At 39.4% G+C, this 26,697-nt stretch overlaps 1 protein-coding gene across 3 annotated transcripts in view; it reads left to right on the forward strand.

Moving 5' to 3' along the window:
• Positions 1 to 26,697, forward strand: part of LOC105482678 (ubiquitin specific peptidase 33) — a 71,557-nt gene that overhangs the window by 8,480 nt on the left and 36,380 nt on the right. For 2 of the 3 annotated variants that reach the window (XM_011742896.3, XM_011742897.2), the window contains exons 2-7: positions 14,910 to 15,041; positions 15,225 to 15,278; positions 15,716 to 15,778; positions 17,256 to 17,408; positions 20,513 to 20,615; positions 22,564 to 22,633. In XM_011742896.3, coding sequence (XP_011741198.2) covers positions 14,961 to 15,041; positions 15,225 to 15,278; positions 15,716 to 15,778; positions 17,256 to 17,408; positions 20,513 to 20,615; positions 22,564 to 22,633 — 524 coding nt within the window. In that variant the 5' untranslated portion in view covers positions 14,910 to 14,960. Of the gene's footprint in view, positions 1 to 14,907; positions 15,042 to 15,224; positions 15,279 to 15,715; positions 15,779 to 17,255; positions 17,409 to 20,512; positions 20,616 to 22,563; positions 22,634 to 26,697 lie in introns of those variants that run through there. The other variant, XM_011742898.2, reaches the window with a different exon arrangement.

Here is a 26,697-nt window from a genome sequence, read left to right on the forward strand (position 1 = left end):
ATTGGTGAGAAAACTAACAGTAGTCCAGTTAGTGTGGCAGATAGAGGAAAAAGCTGCCAGACACAAGATTACAAAGATAAGGACAAACTGATAAAATCTTGTGCACTTTTTGTGAGTTCCAACTTGTATGTCACAAGCTTCTACAGGAGTCTGTTTTACAAAATCTACTTCTGTGGATGGGACAATAGCATTTCTATATGCAACCATTTTCTGGTTTTTCTAATGTCTAATACTCATCTCCTGTGACTAAATTATCAGACAAGAATGGAAGCATACATGCCTTCTTTCTTTTGGTGTACAATTTGAGAAGAAATTGAAGTAGCTAAGAACTCCCATTGTCTTACCCTGCTGTATCTGAATACCCTATGCTCAATAAATCTTTGTCAAATAAAGGAATAAAAGAATAATTTTATTACCCTAGTAAATAAACTGAGTAAAAACTAGGTAACAAGAATACTAAGGGTTTTCTATTTTGATAACATTATACTTAATTGTATGGGATACTAAATATCCTTGGGATAAATTGTTAGCCTTTGTTTACATGCACTAATTCTTTTCCTCTTTCTTTCTTTCTTTCTTTCTTTCTTTCTTTCTTTCTTTCTTTCTTTCTTTCTTTCTTTCTTTCTTTCTTTCTTTCTTTCTTTCTTTTTTTTTTTTTTTTTTTTTGAGACGGAGTCTTGCTCTGTCGCCGGGGCTGGAGTACAGTGGCCGGATCTCAGCTCACTGCAAGCTCCGCCTCCCGGGTTTACGCCATCCACCTGCCTCAGCCTCCCAAGTAGCTGGGACTACAGGCGCCCGTCACCTCGCCCGGCTAGTTTTTTGTATTTTTTAGTAGAGACGGGGTTTCACCGTGTTCGCCAGGATGGTCTCGATCTCCTGACCTTGTGATCCGCCCGTCTCGGCCTCCCAAAGTGCTGGGATTACAGGCTTGAGCCACCGCGCCCGGCTTCTTTCTTTCTTTTTTAAAATCAGAGTCTTGCTGTGTTGCACAGGCTGCAGTGGCGTGATCGTGGCTCACTGCAACCTTTGCCTCCTGGGCGCAAGGGATTCTCCTGCCTTAGCGGAACTACAGGTGTGCACCACCATGCTGGACTGATTTTTGTATTTTCTGTAGAGAGATGGGGTTTCACCATGTTGCCCAGGCTGGTTTTGAACTCATCAGCTCAAATGATCTTCCCACCTTGGCCTCCCAAAGTGCTGGCATTACAGACCTGAGCCACCATGCCCGGCTGCCCAGCCAATTCTTTTTTTTTTTTTTTTTAAATTGAGATGGAGCCTTGCCCTGTTGCCCAGGCTGGAGTGCAATGGCGTGATCACAGCTCACTGCAACCTCTGCCTCCCGGATTCAAGTGATTCTCCTGCTTCAGCCTCCAGAGTAGCTGGGATTACAGGCACCTACCACTATGCACAGCTAATTTTTGTATTTTTAGTGAAGAAGGGGTTTCACCATGTTGGCCAGGCTGGTCTCAGACTCCTGACCTCAGGTGATCCACCTACTTCAGCCTCCCAAAATTCTGGAATTACAGGCGTGAGCCATCACACCCAGCCCTGCCCAGCCAATTCTTATTAAATTATTTAGATAGTACAAAATTAATAACAGAATGGAGATAATTTATGTTTTATTCTGTTTTTCATCTGAGCTATCAGCAGAGAGAATTTATTTTAATCTTGTTTTTTGCTTGAGATTTTAGAAAAAAATATTTTTCTTGGAAGTTTCTTTTCAATCCTCTGATCCTATTTCTTTCCTCTGAGGCAACATAGTATTGCCTAAAAAGCAGTAAAAAGAACATCTCAATTTCATTGGCAAACAGCAGAATTTTTACTTTAGAGGAAAATACATAACTTAAATACTTTGTAAACAAAGCACTCAATACTCATCTTTAGGGATTAAGAAAATAAAACCAGGCTGGGTGTGGTGGCTCATGCCTGTAATTCCAGCACTTTGGGAGGCTGAGGAGAGTGGATCACCTGAGGTCACGAGTTTGAGACTAGCCTGTCCAACATGGTGAAACCTTGTCTCTACTAAAAATACAAAAATTAGCCAGGCGTGGTGGTACATGCCTGTAGTCCCAGCTATTTGGGAGGCTGAGACGAGAATCGTATGAACCTGGGAGGTGGAGGTCGCAGTGAGCCAAGATTGCACCACTGCACTCCAGCCTGGGCAGCAGAGCGAGACTCCGTGTCCAATAAATAAGTAAATAAAACCAAAGACAAGTAGGATATGGATATTAATGGAATTGAAAACAGATCAGAACAAAAATAGTGGAGAAGATAAATAAATCCCAAAACTGGTTCTTTGCAAATACAAGTGATCTAGATAAACATCTTGTAGAAGAAAAAAATATGGAATAAAAATACACAAGATTAGGAATGAGTAAACACCATAGACCTCAAATACAGGAGACATTAATGGAATCTTTTGCAAATTTTCTTGAGAATATACATGTAATGCTATAATGTAAAGGTATTTCAAGAGAAAATGGATGTTGTTATAGCAAAATGTAAATGAGTAAAATTGACCCAAGAAGTAAAAATGTTAATTGCCCAATCCCCATGAAAGGTTTGGAAAAATGATGGAAGACTGGTCCTTGACAGAGACAGCATAGCATATGGTTTCACAGCTGAGTTTCATTTATGAAGAACAACAAATCATCATAATAAAAAGGAACTCTCTTTTCCACGATCAAGAATGCAAAACTAGTCAATGCATTCTGTGAAGCACACATATTTTATCTCTGATAAAAATGCTGCCAATCCTGATTCAAGTACCAGAGGGGAAAAAAAAAGGAATGCTGCCAAAAAGAACAGTCTCACTTACGTCTAGAAATGCAAAATTTCTAAATACAATATTAGCCAGAGTTCATCAAGACCATTTCTTTTTCTTTTTTTCTTTTTTTTTTTTTTTGAGATGGAGTCTCACTCTGTCACCCGGGCTGGAGTGCAGTGGCGCAGTCTTGGCTCACTGCAGCCTCTTCCTCCTGGGTTCAAGTGATTCTCCTGCCTCAGCCTCCTGAGTAGCTGAGACTACAGGCACCTACCACCATGCCTGGCCAATTTTTGTATTTTTAGTACAGATGGGGGTTCCACCATATTGGTCAGGCTGGTCTCGAACTCCTGATCTTGTGATCCGCCCACCTCAGCCTCCCAAATTGCTGGGTTTACAGATGTGAGCCACCATGCCCAGCCCATCAAGACCATTTCTAATAAAATAAGTAAATTAAAAATAGAGGGAAATTACAGCAAATATCCTAAATGTCAAGAGCATTAAAATTAGAAATTTGATGGGGACGTGGGGATGCCCATGATCACATTTGTATTCAGTATTGTCCTAAGAGGTTCTGGTAAATGCATTGAAACAGTAAAAGTGAATAATCCAGTATGTGTGCAGATTTAATAAAAGATAAAGGTAGTATTACAGTTCAGTGGGAAATGGGGAGATTATTTAATAAGTGGTGCTGGTACAACTGTCTGCCCATCTGGAAGAAAATAAAATTGAGTTCCTGTCTTAAGATAAATTCCAGATGGATCAAAGCCTTGTAGAAATACAAGGATAAACATCTTGGATATTCTACAGATTTAGTTATACAAACTAGGATAAAGGAAACGTGAAGATAAAAAGCTCAGAAGCTATTATAAGAGGCATATTTAATTTTGTAAAAATTAAAACGTTTTAATGGTAAAGGATACCATAAGAAATTTAATAACAGTATTGACATTAAGACAGACATATTGGCCAATGGAATAGATTAGAAATAGGCTTGGTGCAGTGGCTCATGCCTCTAATCCCAGCGCTTTGGAAGTCCAAGGTTAGGAAGATTGCTTGAGGCTAGGAGTTTGAGACCAGCCTGGTCAACATAGCAAGACTTTGTCTCCACAAAAAAAGTAAAAAATTAGCCAGGTGACGTGGCTCACACCTGTAGTTCTAGCTGCTTGGAAGGCTGCGGCAGCGGAATTGTTTGAGTCTGGGAGTTGGAGGTTGCAGTGAGCTATGATCATGCCACTGGACTCCAGCCTGAGTAACAGAGCAAGACACTATCTCTTAAAAAAAAAAAAAAAAAAAAAAAGGCAAGCCCAGAAATAAATCCTTATGTACTGTATATAATCAAATGATTTTTGACAGTGATGCCAAGACCATTCAGTGGGGACAGGGCAATCTTTTCAGCATGGTGTTTACCACAATTAAAAAGGTAGGTAGGTAAGTTTGAAAAAATATTTTGCAATATAGAGGATAGAGAATTAATTTTAAAAGAAGAGGTTATGGACCCAATAGTAAAAAGGGCAAAAGATTTAAAGAAAATTAATAAAAGAACAAATCCAGAAGGCTGTAACATTTATGAAAAGACATTCAAACTTAATGGTTGTCAGGGTAACGTAAAGTACTAGTGAAATATTATAACATGCCCTTCAAATGACAGAATTAAAAAACAATACCTTTTACTTATAAAGAATAGTGTTGCTGTGCAGAAAATGGTATTCTCTTACATTGTTAATGAAAAACAAGTTGGTATAGGCCCTTTGTTTTGTTGTTGTTGTTGTTGTTGTTGTTTTTAGACAGTCTTACTCTTTTGCCCAGGCTGGAGTGCAGTGGCACAATCTTGGCTCATTGCAACTTGTGCTTCCCAGGTTTAAGCGATTCTCGTGCCTCAGCTTGCCTAGTAGCTGGGATTACAGGTGCGTACCACTATGCCCGGCTAATTTTTGTATTTTTAGTAGAGACGGGGTTTCACTGTGTTTGTAGTAAAAACGGGGTTTCACTGTGTTGGCCAGGCTGGTCTCGAACTCCTGACCTCCAGCCTCCTAAAGCTGGGATTACAGGTGTGAGCCACTGTGCCTGACCGGGTATAGCCCCTTTGGAAAGTAATCTTACAAAACCTATTTTTCAAAACCAGCCCATGTAAGGTAATATTCATAATATTTATAAGGATTTTTTTTTTTTTTTTTTTTTTTTTTGAAGACAGGGTCTTGCTCTGTCACCCAGGCTGAAATGCAGTAGCATGAACTGCAGCGTTGACCTCCTGGGCTAAAGGGATTATCCTGCCTCAGCCTCCCGTGTAGCCAGCACTACAGGCATGCACACAATGCCTAGCTAATTTTTTAGTTTTTTTGTGGAGATGAGTTCTTCTTTGTTAACCACGGTTGTTCTCGAACTGTTGGGCTTAAATAATCCCCGTCTCAGCCTCCCAAAGTGTTGGAATTACAGGTGTGAGCCACTGTACCTGCCCTATAAGGATGTTTGTTTGTTTTGAGAAAGTGTCTTGCTCTGTTGCCATTTCGACTCACTGCAACCTCCGCCTCCCAGATTCAAGTGATTCTTCTGCCTCAGCCTCCCAAGTATCTGGAATTACAGAGGTGTGTCATCATGCCTGGCTAATTTTTGTGTTTTTACTAGGGACGAGGTTTCACCGTGTTGGCCAGGCTGGTCTTGAACTCCTGACTTCAAGTGATCCACTCACTTTGGCCTCCCAAAGTGCTGGGATTACTGGTGTGAGCCACCACGCCTGACTTATAAGGATGTTTTTATTGGCAGAATGTGGAAACAAAGTGAATGTCCATCAAGGGGAGAATTGATTGAATAATCTACACAGTGCATGCGTCATGAAGTATTGTGTATCCATGAAAATGACATAGAGGGCTGTTCATTAAATCCTCCCTCACCCTGAGTAAGATAAGGATTCAGAAAAGTAAATGATTACATGCTTGTTGAAGAAATGATGACTGAAGAAGGCTGTGCTTTTTTTTTTTTCTTGTGTCTGTGCTTTTGTATGATTATGTGAGCATAGAAAAATATTGAAAGGTACAGATTTTATAGTGCAGGTATGCTAGTGATAAATTTTTTCCGCTTTTGTATATCTAAAGAGGTCTTTCTTTTCTTTTTTGTAAGATGTTTGTCACGTATGGTATTCTACGTTAACAGGGTTTTTTTGGTACTTTAAAGATGTTGCCCTAGTGTTTTCTGGCTTGTGTTATCTCCAGTGAGAAGCCCTCTGTGCTTCTTTGTTCCTCTGAATATTGTGGGTCTTTGTTGGCTGTGTTTTTTTTTATATTATTATTTTTTAATTATACTTTAAGTTGTAGGGTACATGTGTACAACGTGCAGGTTTGTTACATATGTATACATGTGCCATGTTGGTGTGCTGCACCCATTAACTTGTCATTTACAGTAGGTATTTCTCTTAATGCCATCCCTCCCCCTGCCCCCCAACCCCACGACAGGTCTCAGTGTGTGATGTTCCCTGCCCTGTGCCCGAGTGTTCTCATTGTTCAGTTCCCACCTGTGAGTGAGAACATGCGGTGTTCTCTTTTCTGTCCTTGTGATAGTTTGCTCAGAATGATGGTTTCCAGCTTTATTCATGTCCCTACGAAGGACATGAACTCATCCCTTTTTATGGCTGCATAGTATTCCATGGTGTATATGTGCTACATTTTCTTAATACAGTCTATCATTGATGGACATTTGGGTTGATTCCAAGTCTTTGCTATTGTGAATAGTGCTTCAATAAACATATATGTGCATGTGTCTTTAGCATGATGTATAATCCTTTGGGTATATATCCAGTAATGGGATTGCTGGGTCAAATGGTATTTCTAGTTCTATATTCGTGAGGAATCACCACACTGTCTTCCACAATGGTTGAACTAGTTTACAGTCCCACCAACAGTGTAAAAACATTCCTATTTCTCCACATCCTCTCTAGCACCTGTTGTTTCCTGACTTTTTAATGATCGCTATTCTAACTGGTATGAGATGGTATTGTGGTTATGATTTGCATTTCTCTGACGACTAATGATGATGAGCATTTTTTCATGTGTCTGTTAGCTGTATAAATGTCTTCTTCTTGGCCGGGCGCAGTGGCTCAAGCCTGTAATCCCAGCACTTTGGGAGGCCGAGGCGGGTGGATCACGAGGTCAGGAGATCAAGACCACCCTGGCTAACATGGTGAAACCCCGTCTCTACTAAAAATACAAAAAACTAGCCGGGCGTGGTGGCGGGCGCCTGTAGTGCCAGCTACTCGGAGGCTGAGGCAGGAGAATGGTGTGAACCTGGGAGGCGGAGCTTGCAGTGAGCCGAGATTGCGCCACTGTACTCCAGCCTGGGTGACACAGCGCGAGACTCCGTCTCAAAAAAAAAAACAAAAACAAAAACAAAAATGTCTTCTTCTTTTTTTTTTTTGAGACAGAGTCTCGCTGTGTCTCTCAGACTGGAGTGCAGTGGCGCGATCTCGGCTCACTGCAAGCTCCGCCTCCCGGGTTCACACCGTTCTCCTGCCTCAGCCTCCCAAGTAGCTGGGACTACAGGCGCCTGCCACCACGCCCGGCTAATTTTTTGTATTTTTAGTAGAGACAGGATTTCACCGTGTTAGCCAGGGTGGTCTCGATCTCCTGACCTTGTGATCCGCCCGCCTCGACCTCCCAGAGTGCTGGGATTACAGGCGTGAGCCACCACGCCTGGCCCATAAATGTCTTCTTTTGAGAAGTGTCTGTTCATATCCTTTGTCCACTTTTTGATGGGGTTGTTTGATTTTTTTCTTATAAATTTGTTTAAGTTCTTTGTAGATTCTGAATATTAGTCCTTTGTCAGATAGGTAGATTGCAAAAATTTTCTCCCATTCTGTAGGTTGCCTGTTCACTCTGATGGTAGTTTCTTTTGCTGTGCAGAAGCTCTTTAATTAGATCCCATTTGTCTATTTTGGCTTTTGTTGCCGTTACTTTTGGTGTTTTAGTCATGAAGTCCTTGCCCATGCCTATATTCTGAATGGTATTGCCTAGGTTTTCTTCCATGGTTTTTATGGTTTTATATCTAACATTTAAGTCTTTAATCCATCTTGAATTAATTTTTTGTTGTTTTTGTTTTGTTTTTTTTTTTGTTTTTGTTTTTTTTTGAGATGGAGTCTTGCTCTGTTGCCCAGTCGCCCAGGCTGAAGTGCAGTGGTGTGATCTTGGCTCACTGCAAACTCCGCCTCCCGGGTTCATGCCATTCTCCTGCCTCAGCCTCCTGAGTAACTGGGACTACAGGCACCCGCCACCGCGCCTGGCTAAGTTTTTGTATTTTTAGTAGAGACGGGGTTTCACCGTGTTAGCCAGGATGATCTCGTTCTCCTGACCTCGTCATTCCCCTGCCTCAGCCTCCCAAAGTGCTGGGATTACAGGCGTGAGCCACTGCGCCCGGCCGAATTAATTTTTGTGTAAGGTGTAAGGAAGGGATCCAGTTTTAGCTTTCTACATATGGCTAGCCAGTTTTCCTAGTACCATTTTTTAAATAGGGAATCATTTCCCCATTTCTTGTTTTTGTCAGGTTTGTCAAAGATCAGATGGTTGTAGATGTGTGGTATTATTTCTGAGGACTCTGTTCTGTTCCATTGGTCTATATCTCTGTTTTGGTTACTGTAGCCTTGTAGTGTAATTTGAAGTCAGCATGATGCCTCTAGCTTTGCTCTTTTTTCTTAGGATTGTCTTGGCAATGCAGGCTCTTTTTTGGTTCCATATGAACTTTAGTTTTTTCCAATTCTGTGAAGAAAGTCATTGGTAGCTTGATGGGGATGGCATTGAATCTATAAATTACCTTGGGTAGTATGGCCGTTTTCACAATATTGATTCTTCCTATCCATGAGCATGGAATGTTCTTCCATTTGTTTGTGTCCTCTTTTACTTCATTGAGCAGTGGTTTGTAGTTCTCCTTGATGAAGAGGTCCTTCACATCCCTTGTAAGTTGGATTCCTAGGCATTTTATTCTCTTTGAAGCAATTGTGAATGGGAGTTCACTCATGATTTGGCTCTCTGTCTGTTATTGGTGTATAGGAATGCTTGTGATTTTTGCACATTGATTTTGTATCCTGAGACTTTGCTGAAGTTGCTTATCAGCTTAAGGAGATTTTGGGCTGAGACGATGGGGTTTTCTAAATATACAGTCATGTCATCTGTAAACAGGGACGATTTGGCTTCCTCAATTCATAATTGAATACCCTTTATTTCTTTCTCCTGCCTGATTGCACTGGCCAGAACTTCCAATACTGAGTTGAATAGGAGTGGTGAGAGAGGGCATCCCTGTCTTGTGCCAGTTTTCAAAAGGAATGCTTCCAGTTTTTGCCCATTCAGTATAATATTGACTGTGGGTTTGTCATAAATGGCTCTTCTTATTTTGAGATATGTCCTATCAATACCGAATTTATTGAGCGTTTTTAGCATGAAGGCCTGCGGAATTTTGTCGAAGGTCTTTTCTGCATCTATTGCGATAATCGTGGTTTTTGTCTTTAGTTCTGTTTATGTGACAGATTATGTTTATTGATTTGCATGTGTTGAACCAGCCTTGCATCCCAGGGATGAAGCCCACTTGATCATGGTGGATAAGCTTTTTGATGTGCTGCTGGATTCGGTTTGCCAGTATTTTATTGAGGTTTTTTGCATTGATGTTCATCAGGGATATGGGTCTAAAATTCTCTTTTTTTGTTGTGTTTCTACCAGGCTTTGGTATCAGAATGATGTTGGCCTCGTAAAGTGAGTTAGGGAGGGTTCCCTCTTTTTCTATTAATTGGAATAATTTCAGAAGGAATGGTACCAGCTCCTCTTTGTACCTCTGGTAGAATTCGGCTGTGAATCTGTCTGGTCCTGGACAATTTTTGGTTGGTAGGCTATTAATTATTGCCTCAATTTCAGAGCCTGTTATTGGTCTAATCAGGGATTCAACTTCTTCCTGGTTTAGTCTTGGGAGAGTGTGTGTGTCCAGGAGTTTATCCATTTCTTCTAGATTTTCTAGTTTATTTGCATAGAGGTGTTTATAGTATTCTCTGCTGGTAGTTTGTATTTCTGTGGATCGGTGGCAATATCCCCTTTATCATTTTTTATTGCGTCTGTTTGATTCTTCTCTCTTTTCTTGTTTATTAGTCTTGCTAGCAGTCTATCAATTTTGTTGATCTTTTCAAAAAAACAGCTCCTGGATTCATTGATTTTTTGAAGGGTTTTTTGTGTGTCTATTTCCTTCAGTTCTGCTCTGATCTTAGTTATTTCTTGCCTTCTGCTAGCTTTTGACTGTGTTTGCTGTTTCTTCTCTTGTTCTTTAAATTGTGGTGTTAGGGTGTCAATTTTAGATCTTTTCTGCTTTCTCTTGTGGGCATTTAGTGCTATAAATTTCCCTCTGCACACTGCTTAAATGTGTCCCGGAGATTCTGGTATGTTATGTCTTTGTTCTCATTGGTTTCAAAGAACATCTTTATTTGTGCCTTCATTTCGTTATTTACCCAATAGTCATTCAGGAGCAAGTCGTTCAATTTCCATGTAATTGTGTGGTTTTGAGTGAGTTTCTTCATCCTGAGTTCTAATTTGATTGCACTGTGGTCTAAGAGACAGTTTGTTATAATTTCTGTCCTTTACATTTGCTGAGGAGTGCTTTACTTCCAACTATGTGGTCAATTTTGCTTACAAGAGCTCCTGAAGGAAGCACTAAACATGGAAAGGAACAACTGGTACCAGCCACTGCAGTAACATGCCAAAATGTGAAAACCATCGATGCTAGGAAGAAACTGCATCAACTAATGAACAAAATAACCAGCTAATAGCATAATGACAGGATCAGATTCACACATAATAATATTAACCTTAAGTGTAAATGGGCTAAATGCCCCAGTTAAAAGACTGGCGAATTGGATAAGAAGTTAAGACCCATCAGTGTGCTGTATTCAGGAGTCCCATCTCATGTGCAGACACACACATAGGCTCAAAATAAAGGGATGGAGGAATATCTACCAAGCAAATGGAAAACAATAGAAAAAGCAGGGGTTGCAATCCTAGTCTCTGATAAAACAGACTTTAAACCAACAAAGATCAAAAGGGACAAAGATGGTCATTACATAATGTTGAAGGGATCAATTCAACAAGAAGAGCTAACTATCCTATATATATATGCAGCCAATACAGGAGCATCCACATTCATAAAGCAAGTCCTTAGAGACCTCCAAAGAGAGTTAGACTCCCACACACTAATAATTGGAGACTTTAACACCCCACTGTCAACATTAGACAGATCAACGAGCGGAAAGTTTACAAGGATATCCAGGACTTGAACTCAGCTCTGCACCAAGTGGACCTAATAGACATCTACAGAACTTTCCACCCCAAATCAACAGAATATACATTCTTCACAGCACCACGTCGCACTTATTCCAAATTTGTTTTTGTTTTTGACACAGGGTCTTGCTGTGTCACTCGGCCTGAAATGCAGTGGTGTGATCACAGCTCACTGTAGCCACCATCTCCTGGGCTCAGGTGATCCTCCCACCTCAGCCTCATGGGTAGCTGGGACTATAGGCACGTGCCGCCATGCCTGGATGATTTTTTTAAATTTTTAGTAGAGACGAGGTCTCACTATGTTGCCCAGGCTGGTCTCTAACTCTTGAGCTCAAGGAATCCTCCTACCTTGGCCTCCCTAAGTGGTGGGATTATAGGCATTAGCTACTGTACCTAGCCTGTTGGCTACTTTTTAAGATTTTCTTTTTTTTTTTTTGAGACAGAGTCTGGCTCTGTGGCCCAGGCTGGAGTGCAGTGGCCGGATCTCAGCTCACTGCAAGCTCCGCCTCCCGGGTTTACGCCATTCTCCTGCCTCAGCCTCCCCAGTAGCTGGGACTACAGGCGCCCGCCATCTCGCCCGGCTAGTTTTTTGTATTTTTTTAGTGGAGACGAGGTTTCACCGGGTTAGCCAGGATGGTCTCGATCTCCTGACCTCGTGATCCGCCCGTCTCGGCCTCCCAAAGTGCTGGGATTACAGTCTTGAGCCACCACGCCTGGCCAAGATTTTCTTTTTATTACTAGTTTTTTTTTTTTTTTTGAGACGGAGTCTCGCTGTGTCGCCCAGGCTGGAGTGCAGTGGCCGGATCTCAGCTCACTGCAAGCTCTGCCTCCCGGGTTTTTACGCCATTCTCCTGCCTCAGCCTCCCAAGTAGCCGGGACTACAGGCGCCCGCCACCTCGCCCGGCTAGTTTTTTTTGTATTTTTTAGTAGAGACGGGGTTTCACCATGTTAGCCAGGATGGTCTCGAACTCCTGACCTCGTGATCCGCCTGTCTCGGCCTCCCAAAGTGCTGGGATTACAGGCTTGAGCCACCGCGCCCGGCCTTATTACTAGTTTTAAGCAATTCGTTTTTGATGTGCATGGTGTAGTTTGTGTGTTTTGTGCTGAGTTTAAATAGGGCTCTAGTTTTCATCAAATTTGAACATTTTCCCCCATATCACTGATGTTCTGATTTAATTTTTAAGATTAAGATTTATTCTATCTTTGTTCTGTCATCGGTCCTATTTCTTGGTTTCTTCTTTTTCTCTTCACTGTGGGTCAGATTTTCCTTCTTAGATAGCCTGTCATTTTTTATTGGATGCCAGTCATTGTGATTTTCACCTTGTTGGGTACTGAATTTTTTCATTCCTTTAAATGTCCTTAAGCTTTGTTCTGAACACAGTTCCTTCAGAACAGTTTGATCCTTTTAAGACTTCTTTTTGAACTTTTTTTTCTTTTTTTCTTTTCTTTTTTTTTTTTTTTTTTTGAGATAGTCTTGCTCTGTCCCCAGTCTGGATTGCAGTGGCGTGATCTCGGCTCACTGCAACCTCCGCCTCCTGGGTTCAAGCAATTCTCCTGTCTCAGCCTCCTGAGTAGCTGGGACTACAGGTGCACACCACCACGCCTAGCTGATGTTTATATTTTTAGTAGAGATGGGGTTTCCTTGGCCAGGATGTTCTCGATCTCCTGACCTCGTGATCTGCCCACCTGGCCTCCCAAAGTGTTGGGATTACAGGGTGAGCCACTGCGCCTGGCCCTTTTTGAAGTTTTTAAAGGCAGAACCAAAATAGCCTTTAGATTAAGGATAATTTCTTCCCATTATTGAGGCAGTGCCTTTCTGAGTACTTTATTTCCTCTATTATGGTGTCTTTCAACTGTGGCTGATGAGAATACAAACAACCCTTAAAGGCTTTAAGAATTGTTTTACCCTATCCTTTTCTGTGGTTTTTTCTCTGGGTTGGGGTAATCTAATCACATGGCATGCACCTGTAGTTGTAGCTACACGGGAGGCTGAGACAAGAGGATGGTTTGAGACCAGGATGAGGAGGCTGCAGTGAGTTGTGTTTGCCCTGTTGTACTACAGTGTGAGTGACAGAATGAGGCCCTGTCTCAAAAGAAAAAAGAAATGTTTGCACTATTAACCCTAAGAGTAGTTCCTGGTGAATTTTGTGCATTGCAGTGTAATAGTGAATTATTTGATTTGATTTTGTTCAACTTTTTTTTAACTTAAAAAAAGGTATTTACACAAACCTGCATGTTGTGCACATGTACCCTAGAACTTAAAGTGTAATTAAAAAACATATTTACTAATGTGTTAATATTTCTGCAAATTTATTGCAATGGGTTTAAAAGGCAGACAGAGGCCAGGCGCAGTGGCTCACACTTGTAATCCCAGGACTTTGGGAGGCTGAGGCAGGCAGATCACCTGAGCTCAGGAGTTCGAGATCAGCCTGACCAACATGGAGAAAGCCCATCTCTACTAAAAGTACAAAAAAATTAGTCGGGTGTGGTGGCGCATGCCTGTAATTCTAGCTACTTGGGAGGCTGAGGCAGGAGAATCACTTGAACCTGGGAGGTGAAGTTTGCGGTGAGCTGAGATCACGCCATTGCACTCCAGCCTGGGTAACAAGAGTGAAACTCTGTCTCAAAGATAGATAGATAAATAAATAAATAAATAAATAAATAAAAGGCAGACAGACACTCTTATATAAGCTATAGGGTAACAAAGGGGTTGTATGTAGTTGTAAAGTATTACATAGACCTGCATGGTTTATTGAATAACTTATAAACCACAAAAGAAATTAAATTTACAATGTTTCTGAAGTTCAGACTTTTAAACTGTTTTGTTCTGTCCTAGCAAATTCTTAACTTTTTTTGGGAAAGTGTTCTCAAACCTCAAAGTTGAATTAAGAGCTTGAAAAACGCTGTTAGTGAAAAGATACAACCAAAAGATCTAGAAATACCGAATTAGACTTGAGACCTTTGTTTGGAAATCACTCACTTTACTTGAATCAAACGCTGTGGAATCAGTAAAGTTTGCATCTCTTAGCCTTATATGCAAATGAAGCTAATAATGGCACCTACTTCAGGGGTTATAAAGATCATGAAAATGGGGTTCTCAAACCTGGAGAGATTTTGTTCCCCAGAGGCTATAATTTGTTACTGTCTAGAGACGCTGGTGATCAGAGCTCAGAGTGGTGGCAGGGCTGGTCTGTCTCTTGTGGATAGAAGCGAGAATGTTGCCAAATAACCTGCAATGCACAGGACAATACCTCACAGCAAAGAATTATCTGACCGTAAGTGTCAGTAGTGCCGGGATTGAGAAACCCTGATGTAATTTAATGCCTATCCTGGTATAAGGCCAGGATACCAGATGATTTAATTTATGCCATCAGTAGGGGGTCCTATTAGTAGAAAAATGAAGCTTTCTACTTGAAGTTTTTTTTTTTTTTTCAACTGGTAGTCCAGCCTAAGGATTAGTTTTTTTTTTTTTTTTTAGAAAAAGGATAAAAATGCTTCACAATTGAATAACGTGAATATTCCCCCCTTTTATCTATAAAAAGTGAAATGAGAGTGGAAAAGCAGTAAAAGTCATGGAAAAACAAACTTACATTTATTTATAGATGTCAATTTTAATAAAATGTTTATGTAGTAGAGAAATTTCCAGTGTTCAAATTAACTTCAATTCTGAAAACTCATCTATGTTTGAGAATACACTTTTACAGGGCAAACTTATGAACATATCATTCTTATGTTATCTTTTAATCGTTTTTAATGTGTTAGCATTTTTATTTTTTTATTTTTTTGGAATCTTTGCAGGCATTATAAGCATTCACTTATTAATTTTTGTGTGTGTGTTACGTTTCCTATAGGTGTTACCTCATTTTGAAAGTCTTGGGAAACAGGAAAAAATTCCTAACAAAATGTCAGCTTTTCGAAATCATTGTCCACATTTGGATTCAGTTGGTGAAATAACAAAAGAAGATTTGATACAAAAATCTCATGTAAGAAACAGGTTTTTTTCTTCCTTGAAAAACTTCACTTTTCTCTTGAATATGTAGTTTTCATAAATTGTTATAATACTCTATGAGCCATGTTTTAAAAATATGTATGATGTCAGTGCATTAGTGAATTGTATGTGTTTGTGTCAATATAACCAATGTTGTCTTTTTTATTTCTTTTTATAGGGTACTTGTCAGGATTGTAAAGTCCGAGGACCGAATCTTTGGGCATGCCTGGAGGTGTGTACTGTTTTTTCCTGAAAAGATTGCTATGATAATAATAAATTTGGATCTGAATAATCATAACCAGAAAATTTTTGACACTTAAAGTGATTTTTGTAAATTAAACTTGCTTTTAAAAGGTCATTATTGATTACAAAAAATAAACTTTGGAAAGATCTTAATTTATAGTGCTTTTGCAGTTTTTAGTAAATCACTCAGGTATTTTATGCTTGCCTTTTATTAGAAATGACATAGCTTTTAGCTTAGAAATATATCTTCTGGTTTTGTTTTGTGCCTGGAAACATTTGGTTAAATTTTATGACTGGAAAGTCATTTACTCATTGAGTTTAAAACAGCTAATCCAAACTTAATTGTAAATATAATTGTAATGCTGTTATAAATTTACATGTATATTATAAAGTATCTTATTTTTCTTCCTATATAATTATTTATAGAATAGATGTTCATATGTTGGCTGTGGTGAATCACAAGTAGATCACAGCACCATACATTCTCAGGTATGTATATAAAAAATTTAATGGAAGACTTGTTAAAAAAGTACCTGAAGGAAAGGGAAGGCCAGTATAACATTATTAATTCAAGTTTGCGCTCTAAGTTAAAACTTCACTTACATTCTCTGTGAAAGGTAGGGAAGGGAATTGCTAGGAGGATGAACGTTAAAATGAGGTTGTGATTAAGAAAGCACTGATTTCAAAAGCATACATCCGGCCGGGCGCAGTGGCTCACACCTGTAATCCCAGCACTTTGGAAGGCTGAGGCAGGCAGATCACCTGAGGTCAGGAGTTCGAGACCAGCCTGGCCAATATGGCGAAACTCCGTCTCTATTAAAAATTCAAAAAAAATAGCTGAGTATGGTGGCAGACACCTGTAATCCCAGCTACTCGGGAGGCTGAGGCAGGAGAATTGTTTGAACCTGGGAGGCGGAGGTTACAGTGAGCCAAGATTGTACCATTGTACTCCAGCCTGGGCAACAAGAACGAAACTCCATCTTAAAAAAAAAAAAAAAAGTGTACATCCAGACATCTCCAGATATTTGGAGGTGATAGCTGGCATATTAGGAGGTTGAAGCCCGAGAGAGAATGGGTACTTAGATTTATGAGATAGCCTGGCTAACTTCTTTAAGTCTCAGCTCATGTCATATTGCCTTTTCCTGCACATCATCCTAACTGGACTCACCTTTCTGCTTTGCTCTGCTTGTTTGGTACTTCTCATGTAACTCTGGCATGCCTCTTCTATAGTGTTATGTAGACCTCCCATTCTAAATTTCTCTAAATTCGAGAAAACAAGTTTCTCGAATGAGTGTGTTTTAAGGTGCACATTGATACCTCTACAGCATCAACTGTTCTCAACCAGGCTTCCTCTAGAGAATTAATTAAGCCTGAATACCCAAACTCAAAGGCATCATTGTATATCATTTACTTCTTTCCGTGCATCTAAAATGGTACTTGCTGTGTACCACCCTTGGGAGAATTGAAAAATTAGTCACTTAGATCATTTTTTGTAGGGCTTCATTCTCTAGCGGAACTCTGGTTGAGAAAGGCTAGACTTTTATCTTTCCAGGATTATATATTCTATATTGCTAGAGCTGTTTTATGCTTTGACTCATGTCATTTGTGTTCTTTTGCCATTCTGATTTCTTAGAGTAGTTACTAGCTATTGTTAATTATTTTCTTGTGTTATATTTATTTGCAGACTGCAAAGCAAGGTCTTATACTCTTCCATTTATCTTTTTGTATAATGAATAGTGAGGGGAAAATGGCAGAGTAATTTCTAGAGTAGGCTTACATATTGTTACTGTTCATTATACCTTAGAAGTTTATCTAAAGAATTTTTTTTTTGGTATTCTAAACTGGCTTTTGAGTATATTGTTACTCATCAAAGACCAGCGGTTTATCTTCTGTTATCTTTTGAAGAACTGTTTTCAAGTATATGTAATTTTGGTTCCTCTTTTCCCTCTACTGTGAAATGATATAGGAGACAAAGCATTATCTAACTGTGAACCTTACCACTCTTCGAGTATGGTGTTATGCTTGCAGCAAAGAAGTATTTTTGGATAGGAAATTAGGAACTCAGCCTTCATTGCCTCATGTAAGACAACCTCACCAAATACAAGAAAACAGTGTCCAGGTAATAATCTAGATCCACTTAGTTAAGCTGTAAAACATTCAGGTAATACTTTCAGAATTTGTTATGTAGCTAAAATTTTAAAAAGGAATACTGCCTAACCTGTACTTTGAAAATTTCTGTAATGTGCCTTTTTTCTCTCAAATAAAGTTCTCATGCTCCCCTTTCTTGTGTTACTTAGAGTGATAGATTAGGGTGAGATTGAAGCCTACCTGTCTGAAGATGGAAAAGCCCCTAATGAATTTTTAAAGTTTTTTTTTTTTTAATGACTGAAGTAGTCTTTATCTTTTTCTGGTAAATCTGATTCCAAGAAAGGTGGTAGGCCTTCTTTGATAGGGAATGACAGTTACTAATTCAGCTCTCTTCCTCATTCTGTCCTCCCTTCCATCCCCTTTTTATTACTGTGAACATTTTACTTATTATTGAAAACAAAGTAGAATATAATGAAGCTTAGCATCAGTCTTTGGTTAAAGATTTTTCTCCCTTTGGGCTGGGCGCAGTGGCTCACGCCTGTGATCCCAGCACTTTGGGAGCCTTAGGCAGCCAGATCACGAGGTCAGGAGATCGAGACCATCCTGGCTAACATGGTGAAACCCTGTTTCTACTAAAAATACAAAACATTAGCCGGGCGTGGAGGCGGGCGCCTGTAGTCCTAGCTACTTGGGAGGCTGAGGCAAGAGAATGGCATGAACCTGGGAGGCGGAGCTGGCAGTGAGCCGAGACTGCGCCACTGTACTCCAGCCTAGGTGACAGAGCGAGACTCCATCTGAAAAAAAAAAAAAAGGTTTTTCTCCTTTTGGATCAAGAGACTTAGAAAATGTACAGGTTTCCTCACAGAATTTATCACTTAATTTTCAGAATTTTTAACTCATAGAAAAATAGGGAAAAGGAAATTAACTTAAAATAGTTGGCCTCTTACTCTGATCATCGTTTGATCAGAATTTGATCAGATTTGATGAAGAGCGAGTTTTTTTCCTCATGTGGATTATAGAAATCACATATTTCTGTATTTGTTCACTGATACCAACTCTCAGGTTTTTCTGTTGTATGTTTGTATCACATTCTTATGGTAGACATTTGTGATAATAAATTTGCTTGCCTTACACATGATATAACTTAAGGTGGCTAGATTTTAGTCAAAGAGTAATTTATTGCATTTTCAATTTCTCAGTTGAATGGCTTTAGTTAATTATAACCATTACTATTTCTCCCGCTTATACCTATTTATCATTCACAAACATGTTTAGTCTTTTTCAGAAGTCCAGGTAGTATGAAAATGGCAGTTTTATTGAATCCTCTTACATTATTAACAAAAGTTTGTCCCACTGAAGTTATCTGAATGGTAATAAGTAGAAAAAATTAAAAAAAAGAAAAAAGTATAATGTTATGACCAAAGTTTAATCATACAAGAAACTAATAATCTATAAAGGCAAAATTACCAGCATCACTTACTAGAGAAGTAAGTTAAATAAGCTGTCTGTTGCCATTTCTACCAGAAAAGATCAAGATTACAAACTTTAATTAATGTTGAATCTGATAGAAAAAGTATACTGATACTTTCCTGATGGCTTGTTAATAATTTTCTGATGACTTGTAAATATGTTAACACGTAAAAGGCATAAACTTAATTTCATGCAACTTCCTTATGATCCCATTGTTGAAGAAATTATTCAGAAGAAAAAAGTTGTTCAGATAGATTTATTTAGTAGACTAAAACTTATATGCTGTTTGAATCCAGTTTACCACAGGATATTTGCAAAATAGTGAAATATTGGAAGCCATACAAATATTAATAAGATTTTTCAAATAGACACTTTTTCTAGATAGTAAAATTTCAAGTGATTTCTTTTAAGCCTCTGTACTTGCATGCATTTAGATATTTTGTAGTGAGCATGTATCTTTTTAAAAACAATTACTTTATAAAAACAAAATGGGAGTATGAAGTCTACTCAAATGTCCAGTCTCTACAGATGTCAGGAAAGTAAAATGGTTGGGAATTAGTGCATATGCCTGCATTTTAGATGTAAAGTAAGGTTATAATAACTTGGAGAACCAGAGTACATGCTAAATTTATGCTGCTATTCAGTTTCCTTCTCTGTTTGGGTGTTGCTGAATGTTGGTTCATTGTAGTTCAAGCTTCTGATACTACAAGAGAACTTTCAAATTTTGATTTTTATTTGTCATCTCTGAATTTTTTAAACTGTAGCTCAAAGTTTTTTTTAAGTGTTTGCTAGCATTTGGGTAACAGGTTATCAGTTGCAACCTCTGAATCAAGCCAATTGTTGGAAATTAATATTAGAATATTTTTAAAGTAAGTGCTTGAACTATTTAATATGCATAAAATCATGCAGGCCGGATGTGGTGTCTCATACCTGTAATCCCAGCACTTTGGGAGGCCAAGGTGGACGGATCATGAGGTTAACAGATCAAGATCATTCTAGCCAACATGGTGAAACCCTCTGTCTCCTAAAAATACAAAAATTAGCTGGGTGTGGTGGCATGCACCTATAGTCCCAGCTACTCAGGAGGCTGAGGCAGGAGAAGCATTTGAACCTGGGAGGTGGAGGTTGCAGTGAGCCGAGATCATGCCACTGCACTCCAGCCTGGCAACAGAGTGAGACTCTATTTCAGAAAAAAAAAAAAAAAGTGTGCAAAGTAAATATAGTAGTATCAGGAGAGATTGTAGAAGTCTACAGATAATGTGTTATGATGAAAAACTTTTGCCTTTTTCCCTGTAGAAAATTAGATCTGAAAAGAGTGTAGGATAGTGTCCTTCAGAGGTCTTTTTAGCTATGTGACTTTTTAATGTCACATACTTGCAGTTATTGTGGAGTTTTAATTCAGAAAATTCAGTTATAAAAAGTGCCTTTTAAACTCAAATACGTATGTTAATAAAGTGGGGCTGACATTGCTATTATCTAGGGTAGATCCTTATTTCCTTTAAAACAGAAATGTAAGTTTAATTGCTAATACCACAAATTCTTATGGTTCCACTATTAAAATAACATCTCAATAATTTTTATGGTATAGATGTTATATGTTACAATTAAAGCTTTTTTTAAAATTTAAGGATTTGTTCAAGTGTGCTCTCTTTTTTTGTTATCAAGGATTTTAAAATACCCAGTAATACAACATTAAAAACTCCTCTGGTTGCTGTATTTGATGATCTGGATATAGAAGTGGACGAAGAAGATGAACTTAGGGCAAGAGGTAAAATAATCCTGTGTAACCCTTGTATGGCACTGCCCGTTTCTTTAGAAAACCGTATAATATAAACGTTTCAAAATGTGGAGGTAAAACGGGCTTGATAATTACAACAAAAAGACTTTGAAATTTGGCTTAGTAAAATTTTATTTGCAAAACAAACTTTTGGTTTCTCTGGTATCAGTTTACCAAAGCTAGGATCCTACTTACTCTTTTGCAGTTGAACCTTACGATCTTTTTGCTTAACTTGCCTTTTGAGATCTGTTTTAACAGTGTTTCTCAACTCCTTTTTCTATTGTCAGTGATGGGGAGGTATTAGGTATTAAAGTATTCCCTTAGCAGAATTTTCAGGGGAAAACATTTGGAAAAAGAATCAGGTGATACACTTCTCCCTTCTTCCCCTAAATTGAGAACCAGTCTATTTGGATTTTCCATGTTCTTTTAGGCCCACTGTTCTTAGTATAAACTTAAAATTTTCTGTTTTATAATTGATGCTAGTGGTATATTGAATGTATATTTAGATAATTATCTGGAAATTAACACTTTCATTTAAGCTTGACGTGACTACTTTATAAATATTTTATGTATTTCCCAGTTTTAACCCATTAATTTAGCCCACACTATTAATTTTACTGGATACTTATCAATAAGTGATAGTTCAGTCTCGTTTTAGAGGTTTTTAGAATTTTAAATTTTCTTCATTTTGCTCCAAATCCAAATAGCATTTATAACTTTTTTTTAGTATTTATTTCATCTTTTAATAATGAAAGTAAACTGATGAAAGTGAACTTGACTATATATGGAAGTGATAAGTCATTCAATGGCTTCGTTTCGTATTAGCTTGAACCATATGAAATTGCTGTTTTTGTAGATTGTCAGCAGTATCCTATGGTTCAACCTAATAAATACTACTTTCTTTTTTGTTTTTGTTTTTTTTTGAGATGGAGTCTCGCTCTGTTGCCCAGGGTGGAGTGCAATGGTGCGATCTTGGCTCACTGCAAGCTCCGCCTTCTGGGTTCATGCCATTCTCCTGCCTCAGCCTCCTGAGTAGCTGGGACTACAGGTGCCCGCCACCACGCCCGGCAAATTTTTTGTATTTTTAGTAGAGATGGGGTTTCACCCTGTTAGTCAGGATGGTCTCGATCTCCTGACCTCGTGATCTGGCTGCCTTGGCCTCCCAAAGTGCTGGGATTACAGGTGTGAGCCACCGCGCCTGGCATAAATACTACTTTCAATGCAATACATTGAAACGGAAAGGAAAAGGATGTTTATCATTTATCATGACATGAGTTTTTTTGCATTGTCATTAAACTATTTCTCAAAATAGTTAAACTTTAGTTATAATAAATGTAAAAGCCTCAATTAATGATTTTTAAAAACATCTAGTCTTAAATGTTAATAGGAAAGGCTATTCTTCCTGTGCAAATTTCAAAGGTTGAACTGTTTAAGCCTTGAACTTATGTAAAACTCAAAATTTTGGTGATTGTGGCCGGGTGCCGTGACTCACGCCTGTAATCCCAGCACTTTGGGAGGCTGAGGCAGGCAGAGCACAAGGTCGGGAGATTGAGACCATCCTGGCTAATGCAGTGAAACCCCGTCTCTACTAAAAATACAAAAAATTAGCTGGGTGTGGTGGCGGACGCCTGTAGTCCCAGCTACTCAGGAGGCTGAGGCAGGAGAATGGCGTGAACCTGGGAGGCGGAGCTTGCAGTGAGCCGAGATTGCGCCACTGCACTCCAGCCTGGGCAACAGAGCGAGACTCTGTCAAAACAAAACAAAACAAAAGTTTTGGTGATTGTAAGGCTTCCAAAAGTATGACCTCTCTGAATTATTCAAGTTGCTGTATTGTATTTCTGTGGTCCTTAATATAATTTGGGAACCATATTAATGACCCCTAAAATTGAGTCATTTTGCTTTATTGAATGATGACTTCATGTATATTTTTTCTTAATAGGTCTTACAGGTTTGAAAAATATTGGAAATACTTGTTACATGAATGCAGCTTTGCAGGCTCTTTCTAATTGGTAAATAGAGAAATTAATTTTGTTTTGTTTGTATGATTTTTAAAGTTATTTTTTGAGCACAAAACCATGCAACTATAGTAGTTGACTAACTCTCAAGGTAGAACAGGCAAGAATCTGGTTTGGGACATAACCCATTCTTGTCCCAATGATGTTACTCTATGTATGCCTGTAGTTTCTTGAGGCTGCTGGTCCTTGTGTAAACCCTGGGTAGTTGTGTGTCTTTGAGCAAGTTATTGTTTCTTACAGCTAGAAAACGAAGAGTGTGAACTAATTATTCAGATCACTTTTAATTCAGAGATCTTATGAAAATATTTTATATTTTTCTGTAGATGGAAAGCCTTTAATAAAGGAGTCAGATTTTTTTTTGTAATCATAGCCTTACAAAATAGGTATGTCAGGTGGTTTTACTCTTAAGTTTGGATGCATTGAGTCAGGTGATATTACCCTTTAAATTTAGGTGCATTGAGTCCGAACCAAAATTCAGAAATCACTGACTTTGACATTACCCTTTCTCCTGGATTAAATTATAGTGTAGTGATTGGAGATTGAACATATGTCTACAGGTTGAGTATCCCTCTTATGAAATGCTGGGAATCAGAAGTGTTTCAGATTTTTCTGGATTTTGGAGTATTTATTTGCATTATACTTACTGGTTGAGCATCCCTTACCAAAAATCCAGTATTTGAAATGCTCCAATGAGCATTTCCTTTGAATATCATGTTGGCATTCAAAAAGTTTTGGATTTTGGAACATTTTGGATTTTGTATTTTGTATTAGGGATATTAAACTTGTACTTCTTCCCAAAATAATCTAATTTTTGTTTAGACATAATATTTTGCCTCCATAAATATTTTGCCTTCAGTTTTCTTATGTTTCATAACCTTGTGAAATAAAGATAACCCAATTTTTATTAAGTAATCAGAGAACACATCTTTGAAGAAGAGACTTTTTTTTTTTTTTTTTTTAGGCTGGGTCTCACTCTGTTGCCCAGGCTAGAGCACAGTGGTGCGATTTTGGCTCACTGCAACTCTGCCTCCTGGGTTTGTGTGATCCTCCTACTTCAGCCTCCCGAGTAGCTGAGACTACAGGCACGTGCCACCAAACGTGGCTAAGTTTTAAATTTTTTGTAGAGATGGGGTTTTGCCTTGTTGCCCAGACCGGTTTCCAACTCCTGGGCTCAAGTGATTTGCTTGCCTCGGCCTCCCAGAGTGCTGGGATTATAGGCATGGGCCACTGCGCTCGGACGTTAAAGAAGAGACATTTAGGCCAGGCATGGTGGTTCACACCTGTAATCCCAGCACTTTGGGAGACTGAGGCGGGTGGATCACGAGGTCAGGAGTTTGAGACCAATCTGGCCAACATAGTGAAACCCTGTCACTACTAAAAATACAAAAATGTAGCCAGGTGTGGTGGTGTGCACCTGTAATCCCAGCTACTTGGGAGGTTGAGGCAGGAGAATCATGTAAACCCTGGAGGTGGAGGTTGCAGTGAGCCAAAGTCACACCATTGCACTCCAGCCCAGGTGACAGTGTGAGACTCCGTCTCAAAAAAAAAAAAAGAAGAGACATTTACTCTGAAACTTGAGGAATAAGTATGAGCTGGTTGTTTGAAAGGATGGGGAGAGCATTCCTAGCAAAATGCTCCTTGTAAGCAGCCTTGGGATGGGAAAGAGCTTGACACATTTGAGGAACTGGAAGAAAATCTGTGTGACAGGGTACAGTAATCATAGGGCTGAACGACAAGGGTCTAGGTTATGTAGGCCACATTAAAGATGTAGGTCTTTATTCTCATAGTAGTACAATACCATTGAAGTGTTTGTATAGTAGGGTAGCTAATAATCTATATTTTAAAAATATTACTGTGGTTGCCACATGGACAGTGAATTGGAGGGGGAAGAGAGTGGAATTTGAAAGACCAGCTAGGAGACTATGATAATGATTTAGGCAAGAAGTAGTGGTAGTTTACATCATCTAGGGTGGTAGGAAAAGAGTGAAGGAATTGGAGATAAACATTTTTAGGAGGATGATTGATTGATAGGATGTGGGTAGAGAAAGGGAGAGGAGGTTCAAAGTTTAACAACACAATCCTAAGAGACCTGTAGGTTGTTGCTATTGTTATTTTTATACAGATAAGAAAACCAGACACAGAAGTTTAAATAACTTTGCCAATGTAACCAGCTAGTAAGTACTGGCGGAATTCTGGGTTTTTTTTTTTTTGGAGACGGAGTGTCGCTCTGTCGCCAGGCTGGAGTGCAGTGATGTGATCTTAGCTCAGCTTCCTGAGTAGCTGGGACTACAGGCGCCGGCCACCACACCCAGCTAAGTTTTGTATTTTTAGTAGAGATGGGGTTTCACCATGTTAGCCGGGTTGGTCTCGATCTCCTGACCTCATGATTTGCCCGCTTCGGCCTCCCAAAGTGCTAGGATTACAGGCATGAGCCACAGCGCCCGGCCTTTTTTTTTTTTTTTTTTTTTAAAGTTAGAGACAGGATCTTACTCTGTCACCCAGGCTGGAATGCAGTGGAATGATCATGGCTCACTGCAGCCTTGAACTCCTGGGTTCAAGGGCTCTTCCTGCCTCAGCCTGCCAAGTAGCTAGGACCACAAGTGCATGCCACTGCTCCCAGATAATGTTTTAAAAGTTTTGTAGAGATGGATTTTTGCTGTGTTGCCCAGGCTGGTCTTGAACTCCTGTCCTTGAGTCATGTCCTGCCTTGGCCTCCCAAAGTATTGGAATTACAGGCATGACCCACCATGCCTGGCAGGGACAAAATTCTGAATCTGAGATTTTTATGTGTATGTTTGTTTTTGTAGATCTTTTGTTGATTATTGCACAATACTGCTTCCATGGATTTACTTTGTAATTCCTCTGATTTCATTGAAAAAGATGTGGCTGATATGATTACACTATTGGTGGCTGGGTGTGGTGGCTCATGCCTGTAGCACTTTGGGAGGCTAAGGTGGGAGGATTGCTTGAGCCCAGGAGTTCTGGAACCAGCTTGGGCAACCTAACGAGACCCTGTCTCTACCGAAAAAAAAAAAAAAAAGGATTACATTTGGCAAAGAGATGGCTTAGTAGTTATTTAACTGCCTTCATAGGGGGTTTGGTTTATGTAGGTCAGAATTTGGTCCTTTGCCCAGTCAGTTTCCTATAAATAGATTAATGGAGATTCCCTCAAGCTAATCAAACTCATGACAGACTATACTTCCTTATAAATTGCTAACTTGAGCCACCAACAAATATTAGTACCAAATAATGGAATGTAGAAGGCTGGAGGAAGTGCAGGTTCAGTTGAAAGTTAAATTTTTATCCTGTTCAGTTTGGGCATTTGATATAAATCTGAAATTTAGATGACATGGTTGACTTTATATAAATTTGACGATGATTAGAATATGGTTGAAAATTTTAGATCGCCCAGGGAAGAAAAGTATGTAGGGAAAAGTCATAGGATCAAGTCCTGAGGAATCCTTACATTTACATGTCTGGGGCCAAAAAGAGCAATAAAGAGGAGAAAGGAATTTTAAGAGGTAAAGAGGAAAAGTTGGAAAATGCATACAATAGTCCAGAGAAGATTTGTTCAAGAATGAGGGCATGGCCAGGCGCGGTGGCTCAAGCCTGTAATCCCAGCACTTTGGGAGGCTGAGACGGGTGGATCACAAGGTCAGGAGATCGAGACCATCCTGGCTAACATGGTGAAACCCCGTCTCTACTAAAAATACAAAAAACTAGCCGGGCGAGGTGGCGGGCGCCTGTAGTCCCAGCTACTCGGGAGGCTGAGACAGGAGAATGGCGTAAACCCGGGAGGCGGAGCTTGCAGTGAGCTGAGATCCGGCCACTGCACTCCAGCCTGGGCGACAGAGCGAGACTCCGTCTCAAAAAAAAAAAAAAAAAAAAAGAATGAGGGCATGGTCGTCTGTGGCAAATGTTACTGAGTGGGGACTGAAAAGTGTATCTGGCAGCATGGAGGACTCTTGATATGGTGGGGCCAAATCTGATTTGAAAGGACTGAGCTCTTTATGAAGGAATGAAAGTGAAGCTGTAAAAGGGATCAAAGAAAGAAATGA

This window comes from Macaca nemestrina, chromosome 1 (assembly GCF_043159975.1).
Source record: "Macaca nemestrina isolate mMacNem1 chromosome 1, mMacNem.hap1, whole genome shotgun sequence".
NCBI lineage: Eukaryota > Metazoa > Chordata > Mammalia > Primates > Cercopithecidae > Macaca > Macaca nemestrina.